At 39.3% G+C, this 26,882-nt stretch overlaps 1 protein-coding gene across 3 annotated transcripts; it reads right to left on the bottom strand.

Moving 5' to 3' along the window:
- Window positions 1–493: 493 nt before the first annotated feature.
- Window positions 494–25,825, bottom strand: ZBED4 (zinc finger BED-type containing 4). Of its 3 annotated transcripts, none has more exons than XM_032206317.1 (2): window positions 25,774–25,825; window positions 494–5,302 (listed from the first exon to the last, which is right to left on the bottom strand). In XM_032206317.1, exon 2 carries the CDS (start codon window positions 4,895–4,897, stop codon window positions 1,379–1,381), a length of 3,519 nt encoding a protein of 1,172 aa, XP_032062208.1. In that variant the 5' UTR covers window positions 4,898–5,302; window positions 25,774–25,825; the 3' UTR covers window positions 494–1,378. The 3 variants fall into 3 exon arrangements, with proteins under 3 accessions (XP_032062208.1, XP_032062225.1, XP_032062215.1); XM_032206334.1 differs by lacking the exon at window positions 25,774–25,825 and adding an exon at window positions 25,040–25,060; XM_032206324.1 differs by lacking the exon at window positions 25,774–25,825 and adding an exon at window positions 20,045–20,105.
- Between the last annotated feature and the right edge of the window lie 1,057 nt (window positions 25,826–26,882).

The following is a 26,882-nucleotide window of genomic DNA, read 5'->3' as shown; positions in this document are numbered from 1 at the left end:
TGAGTTCACCATTTATAAATACACTAAAACATAGTAAATGCAAAATTAGATTAGGCATAGGTACAGTATTTTAACAAAGCTACAACATTTCTAAAAGGTCATAGACAAATGATGACTTGTTTCCCAAAAAGTATTTAATGAAAACTGAAATGAGGAGATTAATCTTTCTAGAGTTAAAAAAAAAAAAAAAAAAAAAAAAAAAAAACATTGGAGAACATTCCTTTCAAATTAAAATGCTGGCTATTCTTTTTCCCACCTTATTTGAAGTTTTGAGGGCTCTATGTCCCATTTGCCCGATGGCCTGTGACAGTTAAGAACCAACCCTACTACATAAAATTCTAAGCAGTGCACCATATCCATAAGGCTATTACTGAAAATCAGAAGATAAGTTATTTCTGTACTAGGAGCTTTAAGATGGGCTGTTCTACACAACTGAAATTACTTTGGGAATAAGGGCTCAATTTTTACAATCAGGAACCTTACAGTTTCGATGCACTACAGATTAGAAAAGGTTTTAGAATGACATTACAGTCTTCATTATAGATTTCTTGCTTTTTTTTTTCTTTTTGTACACAGCATTAAATAACAAGCATTGATTCATAAACTTTGATAAACCTTCCAAAGAGCTTTTATAAATAACCAGAATATTTTTTTTTTAGTTCATTTAAAATGTAAAACCTGAACAGGAGAAGCTGGGATGGGAAGCTTTACTACAGACTGCTGGATAACCGATGTTCCACATCATCTCAAATTTAAGATTTGTTTTCAGATACTAAGTCAATAGTCTCCTGTAAAAACACCTTCGTCCATAACGCTTCTTTATCTTATAAGTACTTTCGGGCTTGCAGTTAAGAACATCACATAATAAAAAGATGGCTCGAACTCCATCTTTCATCTACAGCTTTCTTTCGACAACTACAAAAGCTGTTTTGTTGCAATTAAAGCAATGTTCAACTAAAATACAGTACCTGGTTTATGGTGTTTACATAATAATTGAATAAAAAACTACAGAATAGAACTGTTTACATCTTTTTTTTTTTTTTTTGCCATTCTATTAAAACAAATGACTGAGCTTTTTTAAAGTTCATTTACAATTATGGATTAAAACCTACATAACTTTGTATAATTTGACAAGACAGGCTATCTCTAGTATGAACTTTTAAAAAACATATATACAATATCTGGCCTGAAGTACTATGAATAAGGCACATGTAGACATATTGAAAGCTGAAAAAAAAAAGGAACTAAAATTTGGAATTATAGTCACTGATTAGATGTCATACATGGCCCCTATTGGAGCAATTTAACAATCCAAGTTACAGATAGTTAATATCCAGTGAGCAACAATAGATTTAGTCTATCAGTTTGTTCATTATTTTCAATACTGGAAGTATATTAAAGGAAGATTTACTTTCAAAAAGATAAGTTTTTCAAAATGTTCAATCATTAATCTTGACTGACTAAAGTTGTTGCTTTCATTGGATGTATTGAACAATCTCTCTGAAGGAACAATGCTTGGTGGGCAACCCAAGAACCTGACAGCCAATTTTGACAGTACTGGCCAAGATGACTTCTTAAAGTTCCAGTAAGTTAGAGGATCACAGTTATGCTCAAGCACTTCTTCCTCCAAGTAAGAAAGCACCATTTCTTCTGGTAACTTTGCTCTCTCTTTCAGGTCTTTCGTTTTCTTCATGTCACCCATGAGTGACCAAAGATTATCTTCCCCATATGAATTTGTAGATGGTGAACCTATATCACATCCATTGGAAACAGGTTTATCATCTTCTGAGGTAGAACTCATTATTTCCAGCTCCCTGATTAAGTCTTGTTTATATTGTTCAGCCTCCTCTTCTGTAAATAAGGATGTTTTATAGCGGGGATCCAGAAGCGTTGCAAAAATGTACCTTGGATCATGAAGTGTGGAGGACAATCTACTCACCATAGCTTCTTTCAAAGATTTCAGCATGGTATCTATGCCCATTGTTTCCTCAAATAGCATTTCTATTTTCCTGTTAAGTATGTGAATCATTGGAATCACCTGGCTTAAAGTAGACATGTGGGTACTCATCTCCCTGCTTGCAGCTTCGAAAGGTTTAAGAGCATGACACACTGACTGCATAACTTCCCACTGGTCACAGCTTATTAGCTCCCGAAAGCTGCACTCTATTGACATTTCATCAATTGCTCTTTTCTGTTCGATGAGACGTTCAAGCATATGAAATGATGTATTCCACTTGGATGGAACATCTTGTATAAGCTGATGCTGAGGCAACTCGTACTCTTTTTGCAGCTCAGCTAACTTCTCTTTTGCTTTTGCTGACCGATGAACACGTTCACAGATCTTTCTTGCAATACTAAGCAAATTCTGAACCATTCTCTGGCTTTTAATAGCCTCATTTACAATGACATTAACAGTGTGACTAAAACATTGTACACTTGAATGATCACCTTCATTTAAAGTTTTTTCTATACTCTGATTATCAGTAACAGTAATCCCAATCTGAAGACCAATGGAAGTAATCCATGTTTCCCACCAATACTCTAACTGCTTTTGAATACTGATTCCATTGTAGTCACAATCAATCTGTGATACATTTAATAGTGCTGAACAATGGTAATCATCACACTGCGGTCGAAATGAAGACTCAAACGTTACCCAATGAGCTGTAAGGGTTAGATATTCTCGTGTTTGGTTGCTCATCCATATTCCAGACGTAAAATGGATCACTCCACTTTCAGCTTCTTTAAGATGTGAAATAATTATTTGCTTTACATTATCATACATATTGGGAATTGCTGTCCTAGAAAAGTAAGATGGAGAAGGTAAAGAATACTGAGGTTGCAAGTATTCAAGCAGCCTGTTAAAGCCAATGTTGTCTACAAAAGAATATGGCTGAAGGTCAAGTGCAATCATTTCAGCTACAAGACTTGTGATTTTTTTGGCAACTGGGTGAGAGTCACAAAATTTGTCATTGGTTTCATCAAAAGTTGAAGACGCTAACAATTCTGTGCTCAGTGGCATGTGATTATCCGTAGATGAGGATAATACAGTCTCTGAGACATCAGTTTTTAATACATTGTTATGAAACCGCTGCAAATGTCTAAGAAGGCAACTTGTGCCTAGATTTGTTGGCTTTTTCCCCCTACTTATTGTACGTCCACAGTGCATACATATTACTTTTGTTGAATCTGCAGAACAAATTGAAAAATGATTCCACAGTTTTGAGGTCTTCTTGCTAGTAACAGGAAATATAATTTGATTATCATGTGTAACCATCGTGGGCAAGTCAGTCAACTTTGAGGATGAACATTCTGCAGAAGCCAGAGTGGCATAAGGAGAATTTGCCAAACTAACATCAAGACAGCTCTTTTGGTTTCCAATTATATCGGGATGGCGTCTATATAAATGTCTCATCAAGCAGCTTGTGCCCACATCTCCTTTTTTACCACGACTTATCATACAACTGCAGTATCTACATACTGCTTTTAGACTGTCTGCAGGTGACAGTGAAAAATGATGCCAGACTTCTGATTTAAGCCTTTTCATTATCCTTTTATTTTGCTGAAATACAGCAGTAGGTTCAAATATTAGCGGACCTAATCCCTCACACTGTTTCTCAGGTGAGGAAACAAAGGAGACTTCACCTATATCATCAGATGATGACAGCATTGAATCTTCCACTAGAGCATCTCCAGAAGAGAGATTAGTATGGATCTCCTCAGAGATTCTGTCTGGAGAAGAACAAACAGAAGTTGGTTCTTTCATTAGTTTTCCAGGAGAGGATGACATAGAATTCAGATCACTGTCTGAGGGTAGTAAAGAAGGCAACAGAGTTGGAGGTGCAGTGTAGAGAGGTGGTATGCTGGTACCACCTCCGTTCTCTTGCAGGACAATGGAACGATGGGCTCTCCACATGTGTCTTATCAAACAACTTGTTCCCAGGTCTTTTCCATTTTTTCCTCTACTGAATTCATTCATGCAGTGGATGCAAACAGCTTTAGAATTATCTAGAGGTGATAAATAAAAGTGTTTCCAGACAGCAGATCTCCTTCTAGAACCCGATGTGCTCTTTGGAATTACAACAGTTTTTTCTGCTACGTTCTCCACAGTTTCATCATACTGGTTGTTGGGTAGCTGTGGAGATGACCCAACCATGACTTCTTCTTTGTTGCATTTTTCAGAAACTGAGAGATCTGCTATTTCTTCAGAAGAAACAATAGAAACAGATTCCTCAATTATTCGATCTGGAGATGGTATTTTAGAAGCCATTTTCTTGACCAGCTTTATAGGGGATAACATAGAGCTCAGATCTCCAACATCTGTGGACTGAGGAGGCAGTAACAACGTGGGTGAAGGAAAGGAGGATATACCTGGCATACTTCCATTTTCTTGGATTAGTACAGTAGGATGGGCTCTCCTCACGTGCCTCATGAGACAACTTGTACTTAGGTCCTTTTCATTTTTACCCCGACTAAATTCTTTCATACAGTACATACATATTGCTTTAGTGCTATCTCTAGGAGATATAAAAAAATGGTTCCAAGCAGGTGACTTTTTTCTGGAGCTTATGTTTCTGCTAGAAAGAAGGCTTTGTGTCACAGCTTCCATTGCTACATCATACAGCGTACTACTATACTGAGAAAAAAGAGATCCATAATCATCTTCATTTTCTGTGGATAAATATTTGCTAGGGTTGTTGCTAATAAAGTTCTTTTCTTTGTCTTCTTGTTCATCACTGCTGTCTGCATGTTTGAAATCATCTTGTTCTGTCTTTATATCCATTCGTTCTAGAGTACAGTTAATGGTGTCTTCCTCTTGCTCTACTTTTAAGTTGTTGATTTTACCCAAGACAAAATTACCATCTATTTGGGGGCAACCTGATTTACTGTTTTCCATGGCTGACAAATTCTTCTTGCCAAGTCTTCATTTATTAATAAATATAGATAATTTAAAAGATTATTTAAACTTTGATTAAAGTGATGTATTTTGTATACTGAGTGCACAGACACAAATGTGCGTGTTAAAATAATCTCTGGTTTATGAATTCTGCATCTGTGTTGTACACAAGCAAATATGATTAGTCATAAGATTGCATTAAGAAATTATAGACTTAATTAATGGAATCTCATTTTTTTTCCCAGGATCAGGACATTTCAGGTCATAGATGAATGTTCTCAAAGACAGCTACTGTTAAATGCTTCATGTTGTAGACATAATCCTAAAAAATGAATGTTCTATTTTCTTGGTCAAGGAAGCCATTCTGTTCATCTTGTTTGGACAACTGTGATTCCTTTGCACCATCTAGAAATAAAACAATCAGAAGACAAAGGTGACTAACACATTCTAAACAACTATTGTAAACATCAACTGAAAACATGCACTAGATGTTCTGTGTGTTTTTTTTCCCCACACTTTAAGGTAAAAAAAAAAAAAAAAAAAAATCAGCAAAATGCTATTCACCTTCCCCTCCCCTCTAAAACAAAACGATTTATTCAATGAATCTATGGTGGGCAAATGCACGTCTATACACACAGCACTGGGCCAACTTTGTCAAAATCTAGACTCCAAACATCACTTCTGTGTTTGCTTGTACATACATACACCTCACCCTACATCCTAATTGAACCACTGTGTAATACATATGTACACACACATATATCCGTACAGCTAACTATATCCATAGATACACATATAAAGACAAGCAGGCATTTAGTCATGTTAGCAACATATGCACTTAAGAACAAATGGAAAAGTATTCTCTGGTACATGTGAACCCTTCAGTATTGACAGCTGTGTCTAAAAAAATACAACCTTTTGCAATAAACCTTTGTAAGGGTGTCCAGCATTTAGTTACACTCATCTCTGTTCCTCTGACATGGTCCTCATGGTTATATTCACGCCATAATGCTCCCAGACAACACCATACCATAGAAACAAGCTACTTTTTGACTTTCAGTATTAAAAACTGAAATGTTTAATTCAGGACAACTGGGCTATGCACATGCTATATATAAACACTGAGGTCACCCAATAGCAACAGCATCACTCAGACACAAAGATATATACAGGTGCATATGTTGCTGTCCAGTGCAGCACTGCCAGCTCAAGTTCCTTACATATCTAATAGGAGAAATCCCATTTACACCAGGACAGCTAATTTCTCTCATGGGCAAGGATTTTCCCCACTAACAATTCCAGTACAAAGAGCTGGTCTGGAAGATGCATATTATATATGTATATAATCAATCACTGAGGCTCAAAAAAACAAACAACCCCCACCAGCCCCACACAAGCCCAGAGATGTCTGCTGTTGTCAGACCCTTCTTTTCTTGATTTTTTTTTTTTAACTACAGTTTTACCAGGGTTCTAAATTTTGCCAAACCCTCACTTATTCTCTTGCATCATTAACTTAGTTATTGGTATCTTTATTAATGATGGCAAATATTTTTTTCACCACACAGCCGATGCTACACTATCCAGTCCAGTTTGTACAAAATGGATTTTATGGGACTTTCACCTAAACTGAAGATCAAACACACAAATTGAAATTTGATATTTTAAAACAGTTGCACAATTTTCATGTGTTACTCAAACACAAGGAGGATTTCAACAGACAAAAGATGAGATTAGTCACAACTACAAGACACGATACATAGGTCGAGGTTGTTCAAAGTTGTACTCGCACAGTTTTTTCCTTTGTGTCAAGACCAATGTCATATCAGCTTTGTAATTCTCTATGGTCTGTTTGCATGAGAGGTCAAAAGGAACAGCTAGGAACTCTGTTTTTCCATGGATTTCAGACTTCTGTAAAATCTATTGTAGTAATAACATTCTCTTTTCCAGTGCAGCAGAAGGAGCTGGGAAAAGGAGAAGCAATCAGCTTATTACAGCTATCTTAAGAAAAGGGAGATGGAGCCATCAAAACTTTTGGAAAAAGAGAAAAGCAGCCACTCTGCCTTTTTCTTTCTGTGAAAGTTTTGGTGTTTCTGCTCTGCTTTTCTCAAGGGGAGGAAAGAAAAAGCACAAATATTCACAAATATAAACGGGATATTCAGATACCAAAAGGGAACTCTAATTCTGGGAAAGGTAAAGAAGAGACCTAAAGAAGAACCATCTTACATTTCTAAGATCTATCTCAGTATCACACTACCTGGTACTCTCCGCAGGTTTGTAAAATTACACTTGAGAACAGTCCCAGCAGCAGAGATTAGATTGACATCACTCAATATAATAATGACTGAAACTGAAGCTAGAAATCACACATGTTGATGATATGGAGCAGGTGCATCTGGGATGAGGGAGACAGCATACAATAGTCAACATTTTGAATAGAAATCGATCAAACGGGATTTTTATATTTTTCATCTGAATTTGGATCTATGTTTTGAATATGGAACTTGTACTGCAATGATGCAAAATCATGAATATACAGGAAATTGTTGTGACATGGGATCACAGAACAGAAATGCTCACAAACCATTCACTCCGTGCAGAGCTTACAAAACATAAATTATGTATCAAGCACCAAGCTACAGCAAGCACATTACAAATCTTTAACTAGATTCACAGAAAACATGTATCCACTAGAAGCTGATGCTGATGAAGTAGAGCACAATTTCTTTGCCTCAGAACAGGTACTGGTATCTCTAGCTTGTAATTTCTTTTGTATGAGGAAAAAAAAAATACCACAAAGCACAGTTCTAGGCTTTTAACAGATAAATCCATGTAGATACTTCACTTGTCCTGATAACCACTTACTGCTTAACACAGCTAAACATGAGGTAACTGTAATGGGAAGATTTGGAAGACTGATAAAGGAGACCAACTGCAAGGTTCATAACAATACCTTACTAGACTGACATTCATTAACAATAAACATTGACAATGGTTGGTTCTTAATCACTAGCAATCATTATCACTACACATTCAAACAGTTAGGTCCTAATCATCTTATCCTACATTAGCATTGAGTACACAACACCACTGAGATGATGCCAGGCAGTTAAACACTGATGGCCTGATTGTTTGCTGAAGCAGAGGTGGACAGGCAAGGCGGCTATTTAGACTCAAAGCAGGAATCATAATCATGGTGGTAGACATCTTTCTTCTCAAATGTTCCTTCCTGTTGCTTGTGGTTTCTAATGCTTGTCGTCTCCTTTACCAAAAAAAGGGTGTGGGAAGCAATCCCATCTGCTCCTGGCATGACTTACCTCATTTTCTTTAGTACCAGAAACTGTTCCGGTTCCACCAGAAATCCTTACTGCTTATTCAGTACCCTTTGGTTTTATCTGCAGATTTTACTTCTTGAATTGTTGATTTACATGTTCTTCTGTCCCATTTGTGCAATTAAACATGGCTCTCCATTTGCAGCTATGTATTATTTCTATACTTATGCTTATCTGTGATGTAATACGCTTTCATGATGTTAGGAGGGCTAGGCTATCAGCACTGTTACGAAGTGCTTGTGTACTGTGGCTGGTTATGCTACTGATGTGTAGTTATATCTACATTTAAGGCAAAAAGAAATTAGTTATATCCGGTCTAATTCATGTATGTGTTACAGGTCTCTGAAGGATTGCTGCCTTCCACATCTGCAGAAGAGCTAAGATTATTAGATGAGATGAGTTAGGGCTGCTATATCCCTTCTCAGGAAATCCTCAAAGTTGGTTGCCCCTTGGAAAAAATACATGCAAAGTCTTCTATCTTCTTTCAAACACCTAAGTCTGATCTCTGTTACTTTGAGTGTTACTACATCAGACTGTAAAATTAAACCAAACTCCCTCCCCGCAGACACCCCTGAAGGTACTTCAAACCAAATTTTCTTTAGAATATAGTCCTCAAGATGTGCTGGGGTAGAAAGAGTCTCTGCCTCCTATGCCAATTCCTTGAAAGAATAGATCTGTTTTAAAAACAAACAACACTCCATTCTATTTTAAAATTTTATAGTACTCTAGAATAAAGTATGAATTTGCTTATGATCACCTTAAGTAGCTTAATTATCATTGGACACAAACTACACAAAATTAAGAACTGCTGTTAAACAAACAGGATATTCAAGGAGACAGAAATTTCTTCAAAGGCACAGAAGGCTACAGGCAATCAGCTCAAAATTAGAATGGATTTATGTCTTTAAAATCTCCTCAGTTAGATATAGGCAAGCAATGTAAAAAAAAATAAAAATAAAAATTAAGTGTCGCCTTGCAACAAAAATCTTCAAAGAAAATAAATGGAAAGAAAAACTACAGAACAATTACCTACTCAAATCTGCTCTCAGACTATTAGTTCCTAAACAGCAGTAGACAGTCAGTGGCTTGCTGTGGTCAGAAGCCTGCAGAAACATTTTATAGGATTTTCCATTCAAAATTGGATTACTGAGTGTACAGTGGTTGACAAGAAATGTCAGGAGAATGTCACTGATCCAAAGAGTGCCACATCACACTGCCGTGACCTGAAGAAATCACTACTGAAGGAAGGGGGGGCAAAAAAAAAAGTGTTTTGGGATTGTGTTAATATATTTACATGTTACCATACAGAGAAGCATGAAAAGCGTACAAGAACACTGAACTACAAGCAGATTATTTGTAAAGCAGACCATGCCCTGCAAGTTTAAAACAATTTTAGACAGAGTACTCAGGTGCTAAATCATGGACTTGATTATATTACAGAATGCAACTACCTGAAAGGAGTTGTCTAGAGAAAATAATTTGAAGTTTGTAGTTTTAAACTATTATGTAAGTGCATAATGTAAATATAGACACGTGTGCACCTGTAAAATGCAAGGGTAGCGGTTTCAAGAAAGATGCAAAAAGTGGAGACAAAGTGAAAGCAAAACTATTTACTCGTTTCAAAGATTAAAAGCAGCAATAGATTTTGGGAGTCAGAAGTAGTTAAAATGTATTTAAAACAATTTGAAGAAATTGATGTCAGTTTTGGAATAAATGGTGCTGATTGTGTTTATTTTGAAAATGTACAGGCAACATCATTAAGAGTGTCAAGTAAAAAGAAAATCCTTAAAAGTACAAAAGCAATGAGGAGGAGACATTTTAATAAATTTTTATTAGCTTACACTTCAATGCCAGGTACTATGCTAATTAGAGAATATTTGATTAAAAAAAAAAAAAATAAGCAAACAAATCCTTATAAATGTCTAGCCTAGAGAAACCTTACTGCCTTCCATGTTACAACCCCCCTGAATAGGAAAACAAGAACAGCAAGAGATTTTTTCTATAGCAACTTACTCTGACAATCAGTCACAGCTCACCCATACGTACAGTTTGCAAAATACTGAGTGATTAAGATGTGTTATTAGAACAGACTGCAAAATTAACATGTTAGTTATACTCTGCCCGGAGGTGGGTCCTATGCTCAGGTCTCAATGAAGTTCACAGGCACCTGCACAGATATACAAGCATGAACTAGTGGATGCAACTGAATAATTGGGATCAAAGTAGAGAAAGTTAGACTTAATGAAAGAAACAAGTTGTTCTGGACCTAATGATTTGTAGAGGATTGTTGGGAGAGAAAAAAAGAGGAAGTAAAGCTAGCTTTACTATTCCATTACCTTTCTAGACACCTGAAATCTGGAGCTGCAGCTACTTCCTTTAATCCAGAATGTCAATGAGCTGCACTCCAAATTACATTAACCCATAACTTCTATGGTTTTATGAAGGTATTCTCTCCAGCTTGCAAAATACCCTCATGTCTGCAACCCCAAATGCTCCATCTGGACGCAAAAGAGTAAAGTGTGGAAATAGCACCATCAATACTGCATATTGTTCCTTGTTGACAGGAATATTCTTCACCCTAACCTAATATTGAAACAGAATATAACAATTAGGACAAATAATATTAGACATTTTTCTTAACTTCATATCAAAGATTTGAAGTGTACTTCAAATTTGTGTACTTCACAGCAACTATGTAAAAAAAAAAATCCAGTTAATGGAATGGGAAACAATCACCAAAATTGTATCTAAGTCAATAAAAAATAAAAAAAGTTGTAAAGAGGAAAAAAAAAAAAAATAACGGAAGCTATTACCCTTAAAAGTGCTCTCTTACTGGAGGAAAAGACAACCACCCTGTGGTCAAAACTGAAAGTATTTTTATTGAAAGTTTTAGCAACATATACTTTTTTCTCTACATTTATCTTTAAGATTGATATATGGAAGTAGTGAAAAATATAACCTTTTTGAATATTCTTAGAATCACAGAATCACTTTGTTTGGAAAAGACCTCTAGGATTATCTAGTCTGACCTTTAACCTAGCACTGACAAGTCCACCATTAAGCTGTGTCACTAAGCTCTATGTCTACACACTTTGAGTACCTCCAGGGATGGTGACTCAGCTACTCTCCTTGGGCAGCCTATTCCAATGCCTCACAACCCTTTCAGTGAAGAAATTTCTCCTAATTTCCAACCTGAACCTCCCCTGGAGCAACTTGAGGCCATTCCCTCTCATCCTATCACTGGTTATGTGTGAGAAGAGGCCGACCCCCAGCTCCCCACAACTTCCTTTCAGGTAGTTGTAGAGAGCAATAAGGTCTGCCCTGAGCCTCCTCTTCCCCAGACTAAACAACCTCAGTTCCCTCAGCTGCTCCTCACAGGACTTGTGCTCCAGGCCCTTCACCAGCTCTGTAGCCCTTCTCTGGACATGCTCCAGGGCCTCGATGTCCTTCTTGTAGTGAGGGGCCCAAAGCTGAACACAATACCTGAGGAACAGCCTCACCAGAGCAGAGTACAGGGGTACCATCACCTCCCTGGTCCTGCTGGCTACACTATTCCTGATACAAGCCAGGATGCCGTTGGCCTTCTTGGCCACCTGGGCACACTGCTGGCTCATGTTCAGCCAGCTATTGACCAATATCCCCGTGTCCCTTTCTACCAGGCAGCCTTCCAGCCCGGCTGAGAAATAATAGTACCTAGGTTTAGCTCGTTTAATCACAAGCTACTTGGTCTTGCAGAAGTCTAAATTTTTCCCTACATGACCCTAATCTACTTAGGATGCCTGTAATACTTCATCTTTCATTTTTTTCTTCTATTCCACTACGATTTTCAATTTTTACAAAGTCATCACATGGCTCATCCATCAAAGTCTCATTCTCACTAAGGGCCTCTAAGTACTCAAGTACTCCTGATACAATTCTTAAAAAAAAAAAAAAAAAAAAAAGACAACATAAAAAAATATTTTGTAAATATTTTTGAAATGCTATTTTGGATCGAGACAAACATTTTGGTATAGAAAAATCCTAGGGGACAAACAGTTTTATATGTTTGTGTAAATAAGAAAAGACTGTTTCAGCTCTCGGACTGGGGCTGGTATTGGGGAAAAAAAAATGCAGTTAACTCCCAATTACTTCCCAAGACTGAGGATTTTCTGGGTGGGTGGCCAAGCAGGATGCCACACGTAGGAGCTGTACCAGGCAGGAACCAGGCAGCTCCTGCTGGACAGAACAGGGTAACATCCTGGCAAAGCAGCTGATGCCCTTAACTCCCACATTCCCTGAAGAGAAGAGAAGCCAGGACAATTCACAAAGAGAAAGTAATATATCCAGAGTAGCGCACAAGGAGGGAGATGAAAATATGCTCTGGAAAGTCATGGGACAAAGGTACATGCTCAGAGGCTCGGGATACGAGGCAGAAAGAATGCGAGCTCTCAAAGGAAGGAACATGAGCTCCAGTGCTTCTGTGCTACCTGTCCTGACACAAAACAGAGACTTCTGATTTCTAAATGCATAAAGATCATTCATGCCTCTTCACATTGATAAAATCCTCAGTGCTTGATGTAAGCTGAGGCCTAAAGCAGTCATTCATCCCTGTCAGAGAAAAAACATGTTGTGGAGAGACAAGTATTATAGCCATAACTATCATCATTAGAGCTGGCTATGCAACCCTAATTACAAAGGCAAGAATTCACATAAAGCACAGAGACTGAAAAGTAAGAGAGACTATCAGCTACATGTAAATACTGCCCCTTTCCTTGCCTCCCACCCCACAAAATATCAAGTAATTTTACTGGGAATCTGGATTGTTTTATATTTAGCTGTATGACAGACCAGCTAGCGTCAAGTCACATTTTTCGGTTTAGCAGTTTCTAGACTTCTCTCTCTTTATTTTCCCCGCCACTACTAAATGCAAAGTAATGCAGGAAGATAATAATCAGCAGCACAGCTCAGAATTGACACTTTTTGTCTCAGGCTCTTGCTAAAGGGACAGCGTCAAGTTAAAATCTAACCAGCACACAGAAGGCAGGTAACATTTCATCAGCACAAACTGATTTACCTTCCTTCTCTTTGAAAATCCATTTTTTTTTTTTTCTTCCTTTCTTTAAAATAAACAAACCTGTGTTTTCCTCCTATTACTGTAAACATAGGAAAGTCCATGGAACTCTTTACCCATCATTTTCAGATATTCCCTGAAACCTCGGGAAAGATTCAAGAAGTGTAACTTTGTTTCTGCCATAGCTTCCCCTGCAAAGAACTATACCTGCTCTACACTGATACAATAAAGATGTGAAAATAATTCATTAAAACAGCAAAGCTAAAGAGCAAACGGTATGAGTATGGTAACAGACCAATGTTACAACCATTTTTAAAAATATTTCAAAATACACATAAAGCAGAAGTGAAGTAAGGTTTCATTCTCAAAAATAAAATTAAAAGAACGTTCTTCTTTTAATCTTTTTGTATCAGCATATCCTTAATCGATATTCCTAACTTTTGTAAAGGTAGTGTGTTTTTCTAATACTATATATTTGCTATTCATTGTTTTTGAAGTCTGATATAAATGAGGGTGTTTGTGTTAGCGTGCACATTACTCACTTCCATCTGACGTTTAGTTCTTGCATCCCTGTTAAGTGCCCAGCCAGATTTGTTAAACATGCTCAGTACCCAAATATTTCATTTGACCTCAGCAAATGAGGCTCAGCATGTTTTAGGATAAAACAAGCATCAGATAAAGGACAAAAATTAAACTGACTTCTGGAAAACATCAGACTTTGTCATGTATTTGTCAATTTATTAAATATTCATCTATTTGAATACTCAGCCTTCATTACCTAGATTTAAGCAACACTATGTTTTAAACACTATAAAGTCCATAATCCATAACACAGAAATCCATATTCCACGATTTCAAAAAACATTTACTTCAAAAACAAAATAAGAACACACAACTAAGACTAACAATAACAAAACCCATCAAATTTCAATCCCATTCCAAAGTTACACAAAAAATAAATATCATCACCATGTTGTATCTACCATCATACATAATATTGCACATCACCACACACAGTATTTCTACCCACATCCACCTGATACGCCTATAATTGTTGCTATCTTTTTTTCTTAGTGCACTAAAAATACCAATGGATCTCAAATGGGGCTATTTTCCTTCACATGTCCTTTGCTAACTTTCCATAGTTGCACACTATAAGAAAAAAGTAGGATGTACATACAGTAATCATTTCTGTCACAGCTTTTACTATGAGATTGCTCATTAAAAAAAAAGAGACAGATTTGTCACGGTAAGTAAATTATGTTGATATTTGTCTATGATCCAAACTGTCTCTCAAGAGTTGAAGAACCTTCTTTCTCATTATCTGGTGTGATGCTACTTAAGCAATGTTTTCAGGATCCATTTCTATGCTATTGTTCACACCTACCAAATGGCAGATCTGCCTGTCACTTGTTAAAGTGCTGATGCTTTAAGCACTGATTTCAATAGTTTCTTAACAGAATTTTCATAAGTCTTACGTATCAGTTCAATGTTGCTTCAAGTGAAAACAACAGATTTTGCTTTTATTTTGATATTACCATTTGCATTTTTAGACAAAAAAAGTATTACATGCTAATAAAATGGGGTAATTCTTACACAATGCTAGAAGAAAGTTTTATTAAGAAAAAAAAGTTTTGTTTTGTGTGTTTTTTTTTAAACAGCTGAAGTATGTGCTGTTTAGCCTATAGTATTTTTGTAGTGTAGGACATCAAAGCTGCTTTCAGTATCTCATGTACAATTTGAGGCTGTGGGGAGGGAAAACGAATGAAGGCTCCAATAACAAAATTGGAGGTTAAAACGCAGAAGATAAAATAAGAACAGAAGTAGGGAACATGCAGCAGTATTATTGTGGAACAGGAAACAAAGCACAACCAAAAACACAGGAATAAAAGATAAGTTCCGAAAGAATTAAAGACAAAACACAGAACATTTATTCGTGTTGCTAGAGAACAGCAATCTGCTTTCAGAAAAGCATCAGAAAACTCAAAGCAAAGCTCCTCCAACACTTCTTTCCCCCCAGGTGATCAGTTCCTCTGTCTAGCCCATAGGACTCTACTCTTCTTCCTCCTGTGCATTGTACAGATGAGAAAACGTGAGATAGGATTAGGAATGGATTTTTTCTTTTTTTCCCCCCTTTCTCCTGATGAATCTATCTTCATATTTTGCAAGGTACATATACTTTTGTTTTATATATATATGTATATATATATTTTAAGATGTCTATCTTGAAGCCCATCAAGAGTGAAACCTTAAGAACTTTAAGGACTATTCCAAAGAGTTAAAAATGAGACATTTGAAAGGCAGAAAACTGAGGGTTACGAAGCTGAACAAGCAGAATGGCAGAGAATGAGAGAGGAGTTTTGAGATGCATGCCATGCCTAGAGTAGGGTAAGACTTCCTGGAAGTCTTGCTGAAAACATCTTTATAAGTATTAATAGAAAAAAAAGCCTCACAAAATGTAAACACAATGTTTAACAGAATATATAACTACCCATTAATGTAACTTTCTCTTCATATTAATGCCAGTTAGCTACACATCCTCAGATAGTTTCACGTGTGATAGTTTCATGGAGAGGTTTTCCATTATTTACTTACATCCTATTTGTATACATGTAATAAGACACAGTACTACTTTTTTTAACATACAGTCATATCCTAGAACTGATAGCTTCTGCGCATCAAGGCAGGTTAGTTAAGAGAACACAATTCACAGTCCCTGAAAAGACAGAAAATATTTTCAAGAGGATAAACAGTATTTTAAATACCTTATAAGGAATTTTACAGCTATGTTTAATCATTCTTTTGTTACAAAAAATTATTTCAAACCAGGTTACCCTAAATTGCATATGCTTCTCTAAGAAACATTTATTCTCTGTACAAACTCTTTTTCTCTTCCTCAAATGACAATTTGAAGAAATACATCTAGCTTTCACTTGATGAAAGGAAAAGCCCATCTACTTTATTAAGCATAAACAGAAAATAATAACCACAACACCACCCAAGACAATTTTACAGGATGAGTGTAGAAGGACTGTTTTATCTTGCCAATGAGCACTGGAACAGGAATAAATCCCGTAACGTGGGCATAATCAACCATACCCATGATTGGGGTGAACTTTTTAAAGCTACTTTTAAGTATTTTTTGTCATTCAGTATTTCTAAGGAAACTGTACGAACACCATTAGCAACTGACATATCCGTCTGATATCCTGGTTTAAAAACCCAGTAACTTCAACTCTGACCCTCTTAAAGCAGGCGTTCCAATTCATAACATGGGGGAGAAGGAGAGAAGCATGCACAGAGGTCTCCCGTTCACTTGCCAACCAGCCCGTGCCTAACCTCCATGACAAAGGGTCTTTTCCCACTCTGTCTCTTCGCAGTTCTCTCTGCCTTCTTCCAGACAAGGTGAGACTTTGCTGAAAAGGCACAGCCGACACAGGCAAACCAGCCAGGAAAGCCAGTATTGTTTCCACTAGCACCACATTGAGCATTAGCAGGAAATCCAAAAAGACACTCCTGTCCCTGGCAAATAAATAGCTTAGTCTTCTTCCCCCAAAAGAAATGGTTTATAGGAGAGCTATACCCTTGCTGTAGACTTGTATTTTAATTTGAGCAAACAGGATTTTGCTCAGGGAGCTAATGTGAAATGCAATTTTAATTAAAAATAAAGCTTTTTGTAGAACTTACACTAACAAATGCAAAGCTTTAATTTCTGTAATGGAAGCTGTAATTTAAATAAATTTCACAGAATACAGATATGTGAGTTTTTTCAGAGCACAGTCTAAGACATTTTTACTACAAGAACAGGTAAAGAAAAAGATAGCCCCCACTGTTTCCATTTGTTTAATTCCTGTCATTACACAAAAGCCAAAATAATAATTTCAATAAACCCAATGTTTTGTAAGATATGCAAAAAGGAAATTAATAAAAACATTTAGAGAAAGGAGAAGGATGGGGAAGCTCCTTGTTCTTTATGAGCATCACTGTGTTTCCTGCCATAAACAGATTACGGTCTCCCCACAGCGCAGGAAATCTCAGAGGACAACTCCACGTTACTAGGAAGGGAAAAGACGAAAGCAGCCTCAATTCCTCCAATTTCCCAGCATCAAATGCAAATGTACTGCCAACAGCATGGTTTGCCCACTGCTTGGCTCTCTGAAAGTTGGCCCACATGTCATTTATGTGGCTACTGATGCAAGTCACAACAAGCGAAAACCTCCCATGTAATGAGGATTATCCCACTGCCTTCTGTTTTCTCTTTCTGTCTCTGGATATGCTCCAACAGTGTTATCAGCATATCTTATTCCTACCTCTAATGCAGAAGAAAAAAGAGAATAAGAGCAGTAAATAAAAAATATGATTGCCATCACCTATTTCAGCATGTCTTTGCAGTCAATAATTAAATTTCTTAAATAAGAAATGCTGCCAGAAGCTAGGAGCCAAAAGTTTGGTGGGAGCTCTAAACAGGCAGCGTTTTCAGAACTGCCCTTTTCCTCTCCACCTTCTCATGACACATCAAGGGATCTATGAGATCCCTTTAATCAGGAACTAGATCTTCTTCTATGATCTAAACTGCACATAAAAGCTACTCCATTGAATATGTGCTCAAAGGCTATAATTCTTATACTGCATGTTAAAGGATGCAGAAGACCTGTAATATTTACAACCTACTGAAATAAAATGTTAACGTTTGGACAGATTAATATTTCCATCTTTGTTCTCAGGAAACTCTTCAGCTCTGTGTAAGTACCCATCCTAGTAAGAGTGCCTAATGAATCACTAATGAAGAAACATCACCAAAAAGAACACTTGCGAAGTGCTAGCTCTTCAGGCCATGCATGCTCAGCTCCAGGAACTAGTATGCAATAACTAATTCATTCTCAATATGCTGTATGGGGCAATCTGCAGTGGTAAATCACATCAGATATCACGTATTGATATGCTGAAATGCAAAGGAAAAACAAAGTCAGCCTATGACTACCATGCCAGGAAGCAGAAATCTTTTTATCTGCAAGCTAATTTGATAAAGCAGAAAAGCAATCCCCAGCAAGAAATAGTATGAGACCACTTAACACATTATATATTTGGTATATTCCTCATATTTTATGATCCCCAAAATAAACATGTAAAAATTACTGCCTTCTACTAAACCTTAACAAAATAAAGAAAAACAAACAAACACACGCTTTGTTGCAAGGAACTCAGATTATGCTGTATGAATGCTCTTTTAAGCCGACTAGAACTACCACAACTCTATTTCACAGTGTACACAATCTGAACTTCAAAGAACTACACAAATATGATAATAAGTAGGTAATATAAGTATATTACCCATAAGTAAAGTAAGTAATATAAGTATATAAGTAGGTATATACTTTTCTATTGGAGCTCATGTTGGCATTTAACTTCTTTAAGAGTAACCACTTACAGATTTTATTATCTACCAGAACAATTCAGCTTACTTCAACTGCGTTATAGTTCAAAAAATAGTGCTTGAAGATGCTAAGGCAAGATACTAGTTTTCAGTTGACAGGTAGTACTAAAGGGGATATTTTCAGTGGAGGCTTTTAACCTTGAATGCCACATTAGAAAGACACTTTAGGTAGAACTATAAGAAGCTACAGTGTTTGACATCATATAATGAAACAGTGCAGAGTATAAAGTGACCCTTAGATGAGCATACCAGAACTAAACATCAAATACATGAGTTAACTTTTGTGTGTCCTGGCAAAAGTGACATAGCCCCTTTTATCAGATGGCTTTACAGTGGTCAAGAACTGACTTGTGAGGCTGCTGCAAATGGTGACTACACTTTCCTGTTATTTGGCTATGCTATAGGCTTGGAAAGCACTACTAATTTTTGCTTATACTTCAACAATGAAAGATCCACAAGCAGACTTAGTATGTAACAAAATTCCCCACATCTTCCACATGTGTCACCTAGGAAAAGTTTCCTTTAAGAAATGAATGAGTCATGCTTTTATTTTTCACTTCCTATGGAGGCCTTTCTTAGATGACCCCAACAAGACTTTGTAGCTCAGCTTTCTACCTGTCTTAAACCTTCTGTCAACCTGTTGCTAACAGGCATGTTAACCAATAATACAGACAGCCTAAAAGTTTTTTTGTTTTTTTTTTAAAAAAAAAGTTTAAATGGGGGGAACAGCATTATATGAAAAACTGTATAAGAATAACACTTACTCTTAGGTTTCATATAAATGTTAATCTACATATAAACGATTTTTTCATGCATGAAAATAACCTTATGCTTCCAAAAATCTTTACTCACAGCTCAAATTGAATATATAAAGAAAAAAACATTTGTGACAAAAACCGTAAAGAAAATACTACAGTTTATTCTATCTACGAAGATGCAAAAACATGAAAAAAGCAAGTATAACTGGGGTACAGGATGAATGTAGGGCATACAAGTTACTTCCCCCTTTTTTAAGGGGTAGTGTAGAAGGTAAGGATGTAAACGTATCAGCTGTTACCACAGAGTAAAAGGTACACCATAAATCATAAGCTGGTTACTATTATTGTAACACTGTAAAGATAGCCAGGCTTCCAAACTTGTTTTTTAAATCTCAGACACTAACACAAGCTGGCTGCTAAATTCCTAAATTCCATACAAGCTAATTCATATATATATAATTATTCATACGCTTTATCCATTGGCTTACTCTAAATTAATACTAATAACAACAATCATGTAAGACCCTAAACAAACTGTCAATTATTCATTGAGGGAAAAAACAAAACAAAACTTACATCTGTTCCACTGCATGCAGGAGGATTCATTTCAGGTTAAATACCTGTTACTCAAAGACGATGATTGTATCTAAGGAGAAGAAGAAAGTAATTCCTTTTAATAGAATTTTTTAGTCATGTTAACTGTTGCAGTGGCAAGTCATGGGATGTTTCAAGTTTAGGTCACAGCTCCAGGAGCTGCACTTATACAAATAGCTCTCCCCTTTCTTCAAGATCCCTAGTCTTCATAATTGTCAAGAAAAGTTAGACATCTTCAACTCTAGAGCACAAAAGCAAAAAATAATGACATTAAAAGTCATTTATTGTACATGTCTTGGTGTTGATCCATGATTTTTTTTTCCTGCCTAGGGGTGACTGTATGGCATTTCATTCTCGGGAATGAAAGAAACTAAGGCAACATACTACACACTGAAGTGGTCTGAGCTACAATACAACATTTCAAGGGAGCTTATGGGCACCTGGTAATGCACTACAGGATTCATCTGGCAGCTCGTTATGCCTTCCTTTAATGAGCGAAACATGCTTACACACTGCACACAGCATGTCTATTAACCAACATGCAATAACACAGGGTGAGCACAAGACTCATTCCCCATGTATAAGAAAGGAATGACTGAAAGTGGAGCACATTAAGTCAGATATTTTGGCTTACAACCAAAACCCACCAAAACAATCCAACACAGGACATATTTTTGGAGTTTTGCTTCTTTAGCCCCACTGACTATACAGACCTGAGCATCCTTGTGCCAGAGTATCCCCCTGTCTGTTTCACTGCCCCAGTGCATTAAAAAACACCAGGACATCTTTTTGCTATCTTTAAAAACCCAGTATGGCAACTTCTACTCAAAATCTGAACACACACACACACACAAAAAAAAAAGAAGCTGGATTCTACAGTTTAATGGTCATGAAGATGTTTTGTCCTCTTCTTCTAAACATCATATGGACCAAGCATCAACAGGGGTTAAGCCAGCAAAGCACTTTCAACCCCAACAGTCAGTGCTTACTGCACATGTTCAGATTGTTAGACAGAAACACATGCCTACAGATTTATATTTCTTGGTAAGCAGAATACCTCTCAGAGGAAGGAAAGTCCTGATTGCTTGCTTACTGTGCAGTAGTGGATGAATTACACGTAACCTCTCTTACTGACATTTTCCATTTAAAAATACGTCCATACTCCCTATTAAGCAAGTGAAAACATCTCCAGAGCCCTGTGTCTGGCTAATTTGACTGTTAAGATGAGACACTTTGGCTGTCCCTTCTATAGCAAACATTTAAATAATGTACACGAGGTGGAAAGTGACAGCCAAGGTGATCAGGACCCACCCCATTCCCAAGGCTCATCAGACAGGGTTAGGGAACTCTCCGGAGACCTGGATTCAGCTCCTCAGGGCAAAGAAGGGAAGCTAACCTGGCTCTCCCGCATTCCTCACAAGTGCCACTGCCATCATACTACAGGCAAGAAAGGGTACAAATAACGTGCCTTTATCCTTCCTCACGTCTTTTTTTTTTTTTAAAAAAACAAAACAAAACAAAAAAAAAAAAACACCACTTTCCCCTCTCATTTGTTAAAGATGCCTGTAAAACAGTTTCAAGCTGGGTCAAACATTTCATTAACTTCAAATTAATATTTGGGTTCTCCTCATTGTTTTTTCTAGCAAAAAGAATAACAAAGAAAAAGTCATTTTAGCTGGCTCTGGTCTTCTTTTCTGTGCACAGAACACGAATTTGGAAAACCACATACAGAACCACAGCAACAGGTAAATGGCATAATTATTGAAATGCTAATGAAATGAAAGCAGTTGGAGCAAAACCGGTACAAATTCTTTGATCACTGTCATACAAGACAATTACTAGCATATTATTAACTTCAAATACCTTTTCCATACATTTTGTATAGAATTGCAAAGAAGTATTGCTAGAATATATCACATGGGCCAAAACATGCCTATTTTCAGCCATAAATTTCAGGCTATTGACTACTGAAATCCAGAACTGGCTTTTGTATTAGATGTACAGAAAATCAGAGCACTTGGAGCTACAATGACTGCACCACACCGAGGGAAAAATATACATGTACAGCAGGTATGTTATATAGACAGAGTGACTGCGAACTACCAGGCATGACTTGAAAAAATGAAATATTCAACAAGCTTTCAGAAAGCTATAAAAATGAAATAGCAGACCTCTAAACCTTCAACGGATGATTGTTTGCTGCTTTGTCATTACAAAGCAAAGTGGGAGGGGAAAGAGGAGAGAGACAGTAGGTAAGTGTGCAGTAGTGGCTGAAGAGCACACAGCTTGCAAGTTTAAATAAAGATAATGGTAATACTTACTAATGTCAACATCCACTGAAAATTAGTATAACACAGGTTACAGGAAAGACTGATGTTGCACTCTCCAACATGTTGTTCAACATCAAAAATTCGGTAATTTGTTCTGATTACACTTGAACAGAAATTAGGACCTTAAAAACCAAGGTCCTTCGCTGCTTTTATTTTAACTGGCCATCACATTATGCTCTGCCTCATTACAAAAGAAAGAAACACAACTCTGTTACCATGTTTAAACTATTTATCACTATATAATTTAGGATAGCCATTCCTACACTTTGGAAAAAAAAAAAAGGTTAAAGTTTTAATTGTTCTTAGTCCTTCTTCAGTGTGATTAAAGATCCATATTTCACTTAAAAGGTACCTTTAGGCTACAGAAACTACACCATTTTTTCAGCAATTGGATGAAATTAAACAATCTCACAGTTGAGAATTGCTGACAGAAATTGATGATGCCAGTAGCAAATGCAAAATAAGCAGCTGAAGCTGTACAGAAAACAATGTCCTTTTGCCACATGCAACAGGACACCTTTCTGTTAAGCCCATTTGGAAAGTGTGCACCAGAACAGCAAACATTATGCAAATTACATTTGTTACAGGTGATACTAGTAAAAATACCTAAACTCTCCTTATTTAAGAGAAAGTCAAACAATGATGGATTAAACACTATGGCCTACAGTGTGCAAAATCCGCAACTAAACTATCTATAATAGTGCTTCCTACCTAAAAGTAAGCTAATATACATGTATAATCATATTTATTTGCATAAAGCAAATTTTAATTGTACATTACAATGGCAAGCTCATAACACGATACACTCCTTTCGGAGATGAGAACTCCTGTAAATGAAAAGCAAGCCTCAAAAGATAGGATTTACAAAATGCTCCCTTATAGAGACTCTACGGTAAATAGTGGTAAAATGCTGCTAAGTGTTCAGAGATATGACCCAAAACCTTTGCATTCCTTAATTTAAAATTTCTCAGAGACACAGAGAAATCTCAACAAAGTCACTATGGTTGGGGTTGTAGAAAATTAGAATCAACTTCCAAGAAAAAGGGAAGGGGTAAAAAGATACAGCAGGCTCAAAGACCACATAAAATAGCAACTATTTTTTACAGCCCAAGAGTTTGCCAGAACTTCCTTCAGAATTACCTAGTCCTTAAGAATTGATGGATAGAATGATATAATTTATTCTACATTACGTATAAGATGTTAAGACATAGATCATTTTAAATAAACATCTGTGGAATTCAGCTGCCCTCTTACATTGCCAAATGATAAGTTTTAGTGATGTACTGTGTGCACTAAAGTAGCTCCCCCCTTCCCTAACCAGCCGTGACCCCATGATACTGGCTGTTCTGCAAACACAGTTCTCACACAGGATATTTGCAGTCTAGGTTTAAGGTGTGCCAGAACAGCCAAACAGAAACAGAGGCTGTAGCACGCCAGGTACCAGTAGTTAAGCTCACCACCTTCCAACCTTCCACCACTGCAGGCTTGGACTTTGACCTTACCATTGGGGATGCTGCATCCGCAAGAATTTTGCTTGATACAGAGTACCAGTAAATGATGACAGGTGTTAGAAAGTACAAATGTTTAGGAAACACTTTCCTCTGAGATGCTCTGTTACTTCATTTCACATATTCTCAATCAATTCTTAATCCAGAGAACTTCTACAGCATAAATTCCTTGACATCTGTTAAAGTAGGAAGACACCAGCAACACTGTAAATCCCAAAGGACTGAGATATCCAAATATACAGGAACTTGCAGATCCTTGACTGTTGGTCTGTAGCAGGCAGCACTCACATTTCTAAGAGTCCACAAAAGGAGTTCTTCTGCTTTTAACAGACAATAAAGTGACAGATTTTTTTCCTCCCCCAAACCAACTTCCATAGCAAATAATAACTAGAAAGCCCCTGCCCAGTATTTGCATAGGACTTTTAAAAGCAGCTTGGTATCTTGGGGATGCTTGATAAAGTCTTCCAGGCTTCACTACCCCCAGCACATACTCCACAAATGTCCCCCCAAAGGGTGCCTGTCTGTGTTAGAAGGGAAATGTTGCATTCCTGAAGGCAACCTTCAGAAGGAAACAACTCTTTAAAAGCAAAACATGCACATACACCATGGGCCACGCGGAAGACAGCGCACAAGGAAAGCCTGAGAAGCATGTTTATGTTACAGGGGCTTGAAAGACTTTCTCTGCTTGGCTTACAGTTGCAGCATGACAGCTCATGCTGAATTCCTGAAACCTCTCAAAGATACACCCCAGAAACAGCACATGGCTGCTTCTCACACAGAAGCGCCAGGGAGAAGGATGGGGGAGAGCAGACTTTCTTCTACGCTGCAAAGCCAAACACTTAAACTTCACGATAATGTACGGAATCGTCATTAAAGCAAGGCAGGACTTTGACTGTTTTAACTTCCCTGGGATTAATACGTGTTTTTACACTTTGAGCAGACTGCGTGTGCAGCAGGCAGCTCTAATGCGTGCAGCACCCTCCAGCACCCGGTGAGCACCGTAACACTGCCTGCTGTCAGCAGCTGTCTCGGGGCAGCCCTAGGAGTTACAGGAGACATTTTTAAGCAAAACCACGGCCCCCGAAGTAAAAGGAAGCGGGGAGCGGAGCAGTTCAGCGCTGCAGCCCCTCCACACACACCTTCCCGGAGCCCACACCGGGCTCTGCCGGGGAAGGACGGTGCTGCAAACTTCACAGGACACGCAGGAAGAGATGCGCTGTTTACACTGCCACCGAAACCAGCGGCGGACGCCTCCCCGCTCCCGGGGTGGGGTGTGGGGGGGGGACATCTCCTGGGGCTGCCCGGCCCTTTCGGCCCCGCAGCCCCGCGGGCGAAGCCCTGGCGGAGGAGCCCTCCTGCAGCCCGCACGCCCCAGGCCCTCCGAGATGGGGACGGTGGCCACATGGCGGGGCCCCGGCCCGGTGCGAGCGGGCACCGAGCCCCACCGGCCCGGCCCGGCCCGCACACAAACCCGGCCGCCCCCGGCCCCCCCCCCCCCCCTCCAGCCGCCGAGTCCCCGGGGAGCGGCGCCCCCCGGCGCAGCCCCCGCCCGGCGGAGCCCCCTCCCAGGGCCTCGCAGACAATGGAGCCCGCACCGCGGGCCTAGTCCCCGGCTTCCTGCGCCGCCCCGCCGCCGCCACACGCCCCCTGCCCGGCCTGGCGGCGCTGTCCCGGCCGGAACGGGACGGGGGAGGGGGGGGCACCGGCACCACCACCGCCGCCGGGCCCGGGGCGAGGGGCTGCGGCGCGCAGGCACCGGCACCGGGCGGCGGCGGGGAGCGGAGCGGAGCGGAGCGGAGCGGGGCGGGGAGAACCGGCCCGCCCCGGCCGGCCCAGCCCGGCCCCCTCCCGGTGCCGGAACGGGGCCACTCACCTCCCCGGGCGGCCGCCGCAGGGGAAGCCGGAGGTCGCCGCTGCCGCCGCCGCCCGGCCGGGCCCGAAGGGGTTAAAAGGAAGGGCCGGGCGGGCCCGTCCCATTCATTAGCCGGGCGCTTTGTCTGCAGCCGCCGCCGACCGCCGCCGCCGCCGCGGCGCTCAGCAGCCTGCCCCGGCTCGGCCGCCACAGGGCGCGCTGCGCAGGCGCCGGGCTCCGAGGGGCGGCACCGCACCAGCAGCAGCCGCCGGCGCTCGGCGGGCGGGCAGCAGCGGCGGCGGCACGCACGACGCACAACATGTCACCGCGCCGCAAAATGGCCGCCCCCGCGCCGGTGGCGGCGGCGGAGCGGCTGTGGAGGCGGTGGGGACGGGGCCGCTGCTGCGTCTCCTGCCTGCTGCGCCTGGATCTGAGCTCCTGTGTGGGCGCCGCAAGGAGAGGCGTTCAGGATCGGTGGTGTCCGTGGTGCCGGTTCCTGCTGGCTTGGGATCCCAGCGCTCTCCGGTTCTGGTGTCCGGCTGTTGCTGGCTCGCTGCCTTCCGTGCTTGGGAAGGATCGGTCAGGGTCCCCAGGTGGGCCGACTGACCCACGCTTTTCGTTCGGGGAAGGGGATGAAGTGGGGTAGGTGATGGTTTCTAATGTATGGAGAGCCGAGTGGAAACATGGTCTGGTGAGGCTTTGACGTTTGTTGTCAGATTCCTGGTGGCGGTCATAGGCACCCGTTACTTTGACTTCAGTGTCATCAGTGACGGTAACTCGCACCTTGCCTTCAGAAGGAGAAAAGCAGTCGCAATACTGATGGTAAAATCCATTTTTTGTTGTTCTGTTTTTTAAAGCAGTGTTATGTTTTAAATTGAGTCAGTGTTTAGAGAGAGAAGTTCATTTTCTTCAACCATCATATTTAAGCAAGTACCTGCTTCTTGATGTGAGTCGTCTTCATCAGTTAACTGATTTTATTTATTTATTTATTTTAATGAACAAATTGAGGCCATAATGTCTTGGTGGATGTAGGTGTGCATATGGGGGGGGGGAGAAGGGGAACAGCTGACCCTTCTCCAATATGAAATAGTGGAGCTCTTAATCATTTTTCTACACTGTTTTTTATGGCT

Source organism: Aythya fuligula, chromosome 1 (genome assembly GCF_009819795.1).
Source record: "Aythya fuligula isolate bAytFul2 chromosome 1, bAytFul2.pri, whole genome shotgun sequence".
Lineage (NCBI taxonomy): Eukaryota > Metazoa > Chordata > Aves > Anseriformes > Anatidae > Aythya > Aythya fuligula.
Note: the sequence above shows the minus strand (reverse complement) of the source record. Positions and strands in the feature narration are given on the sequence as shown.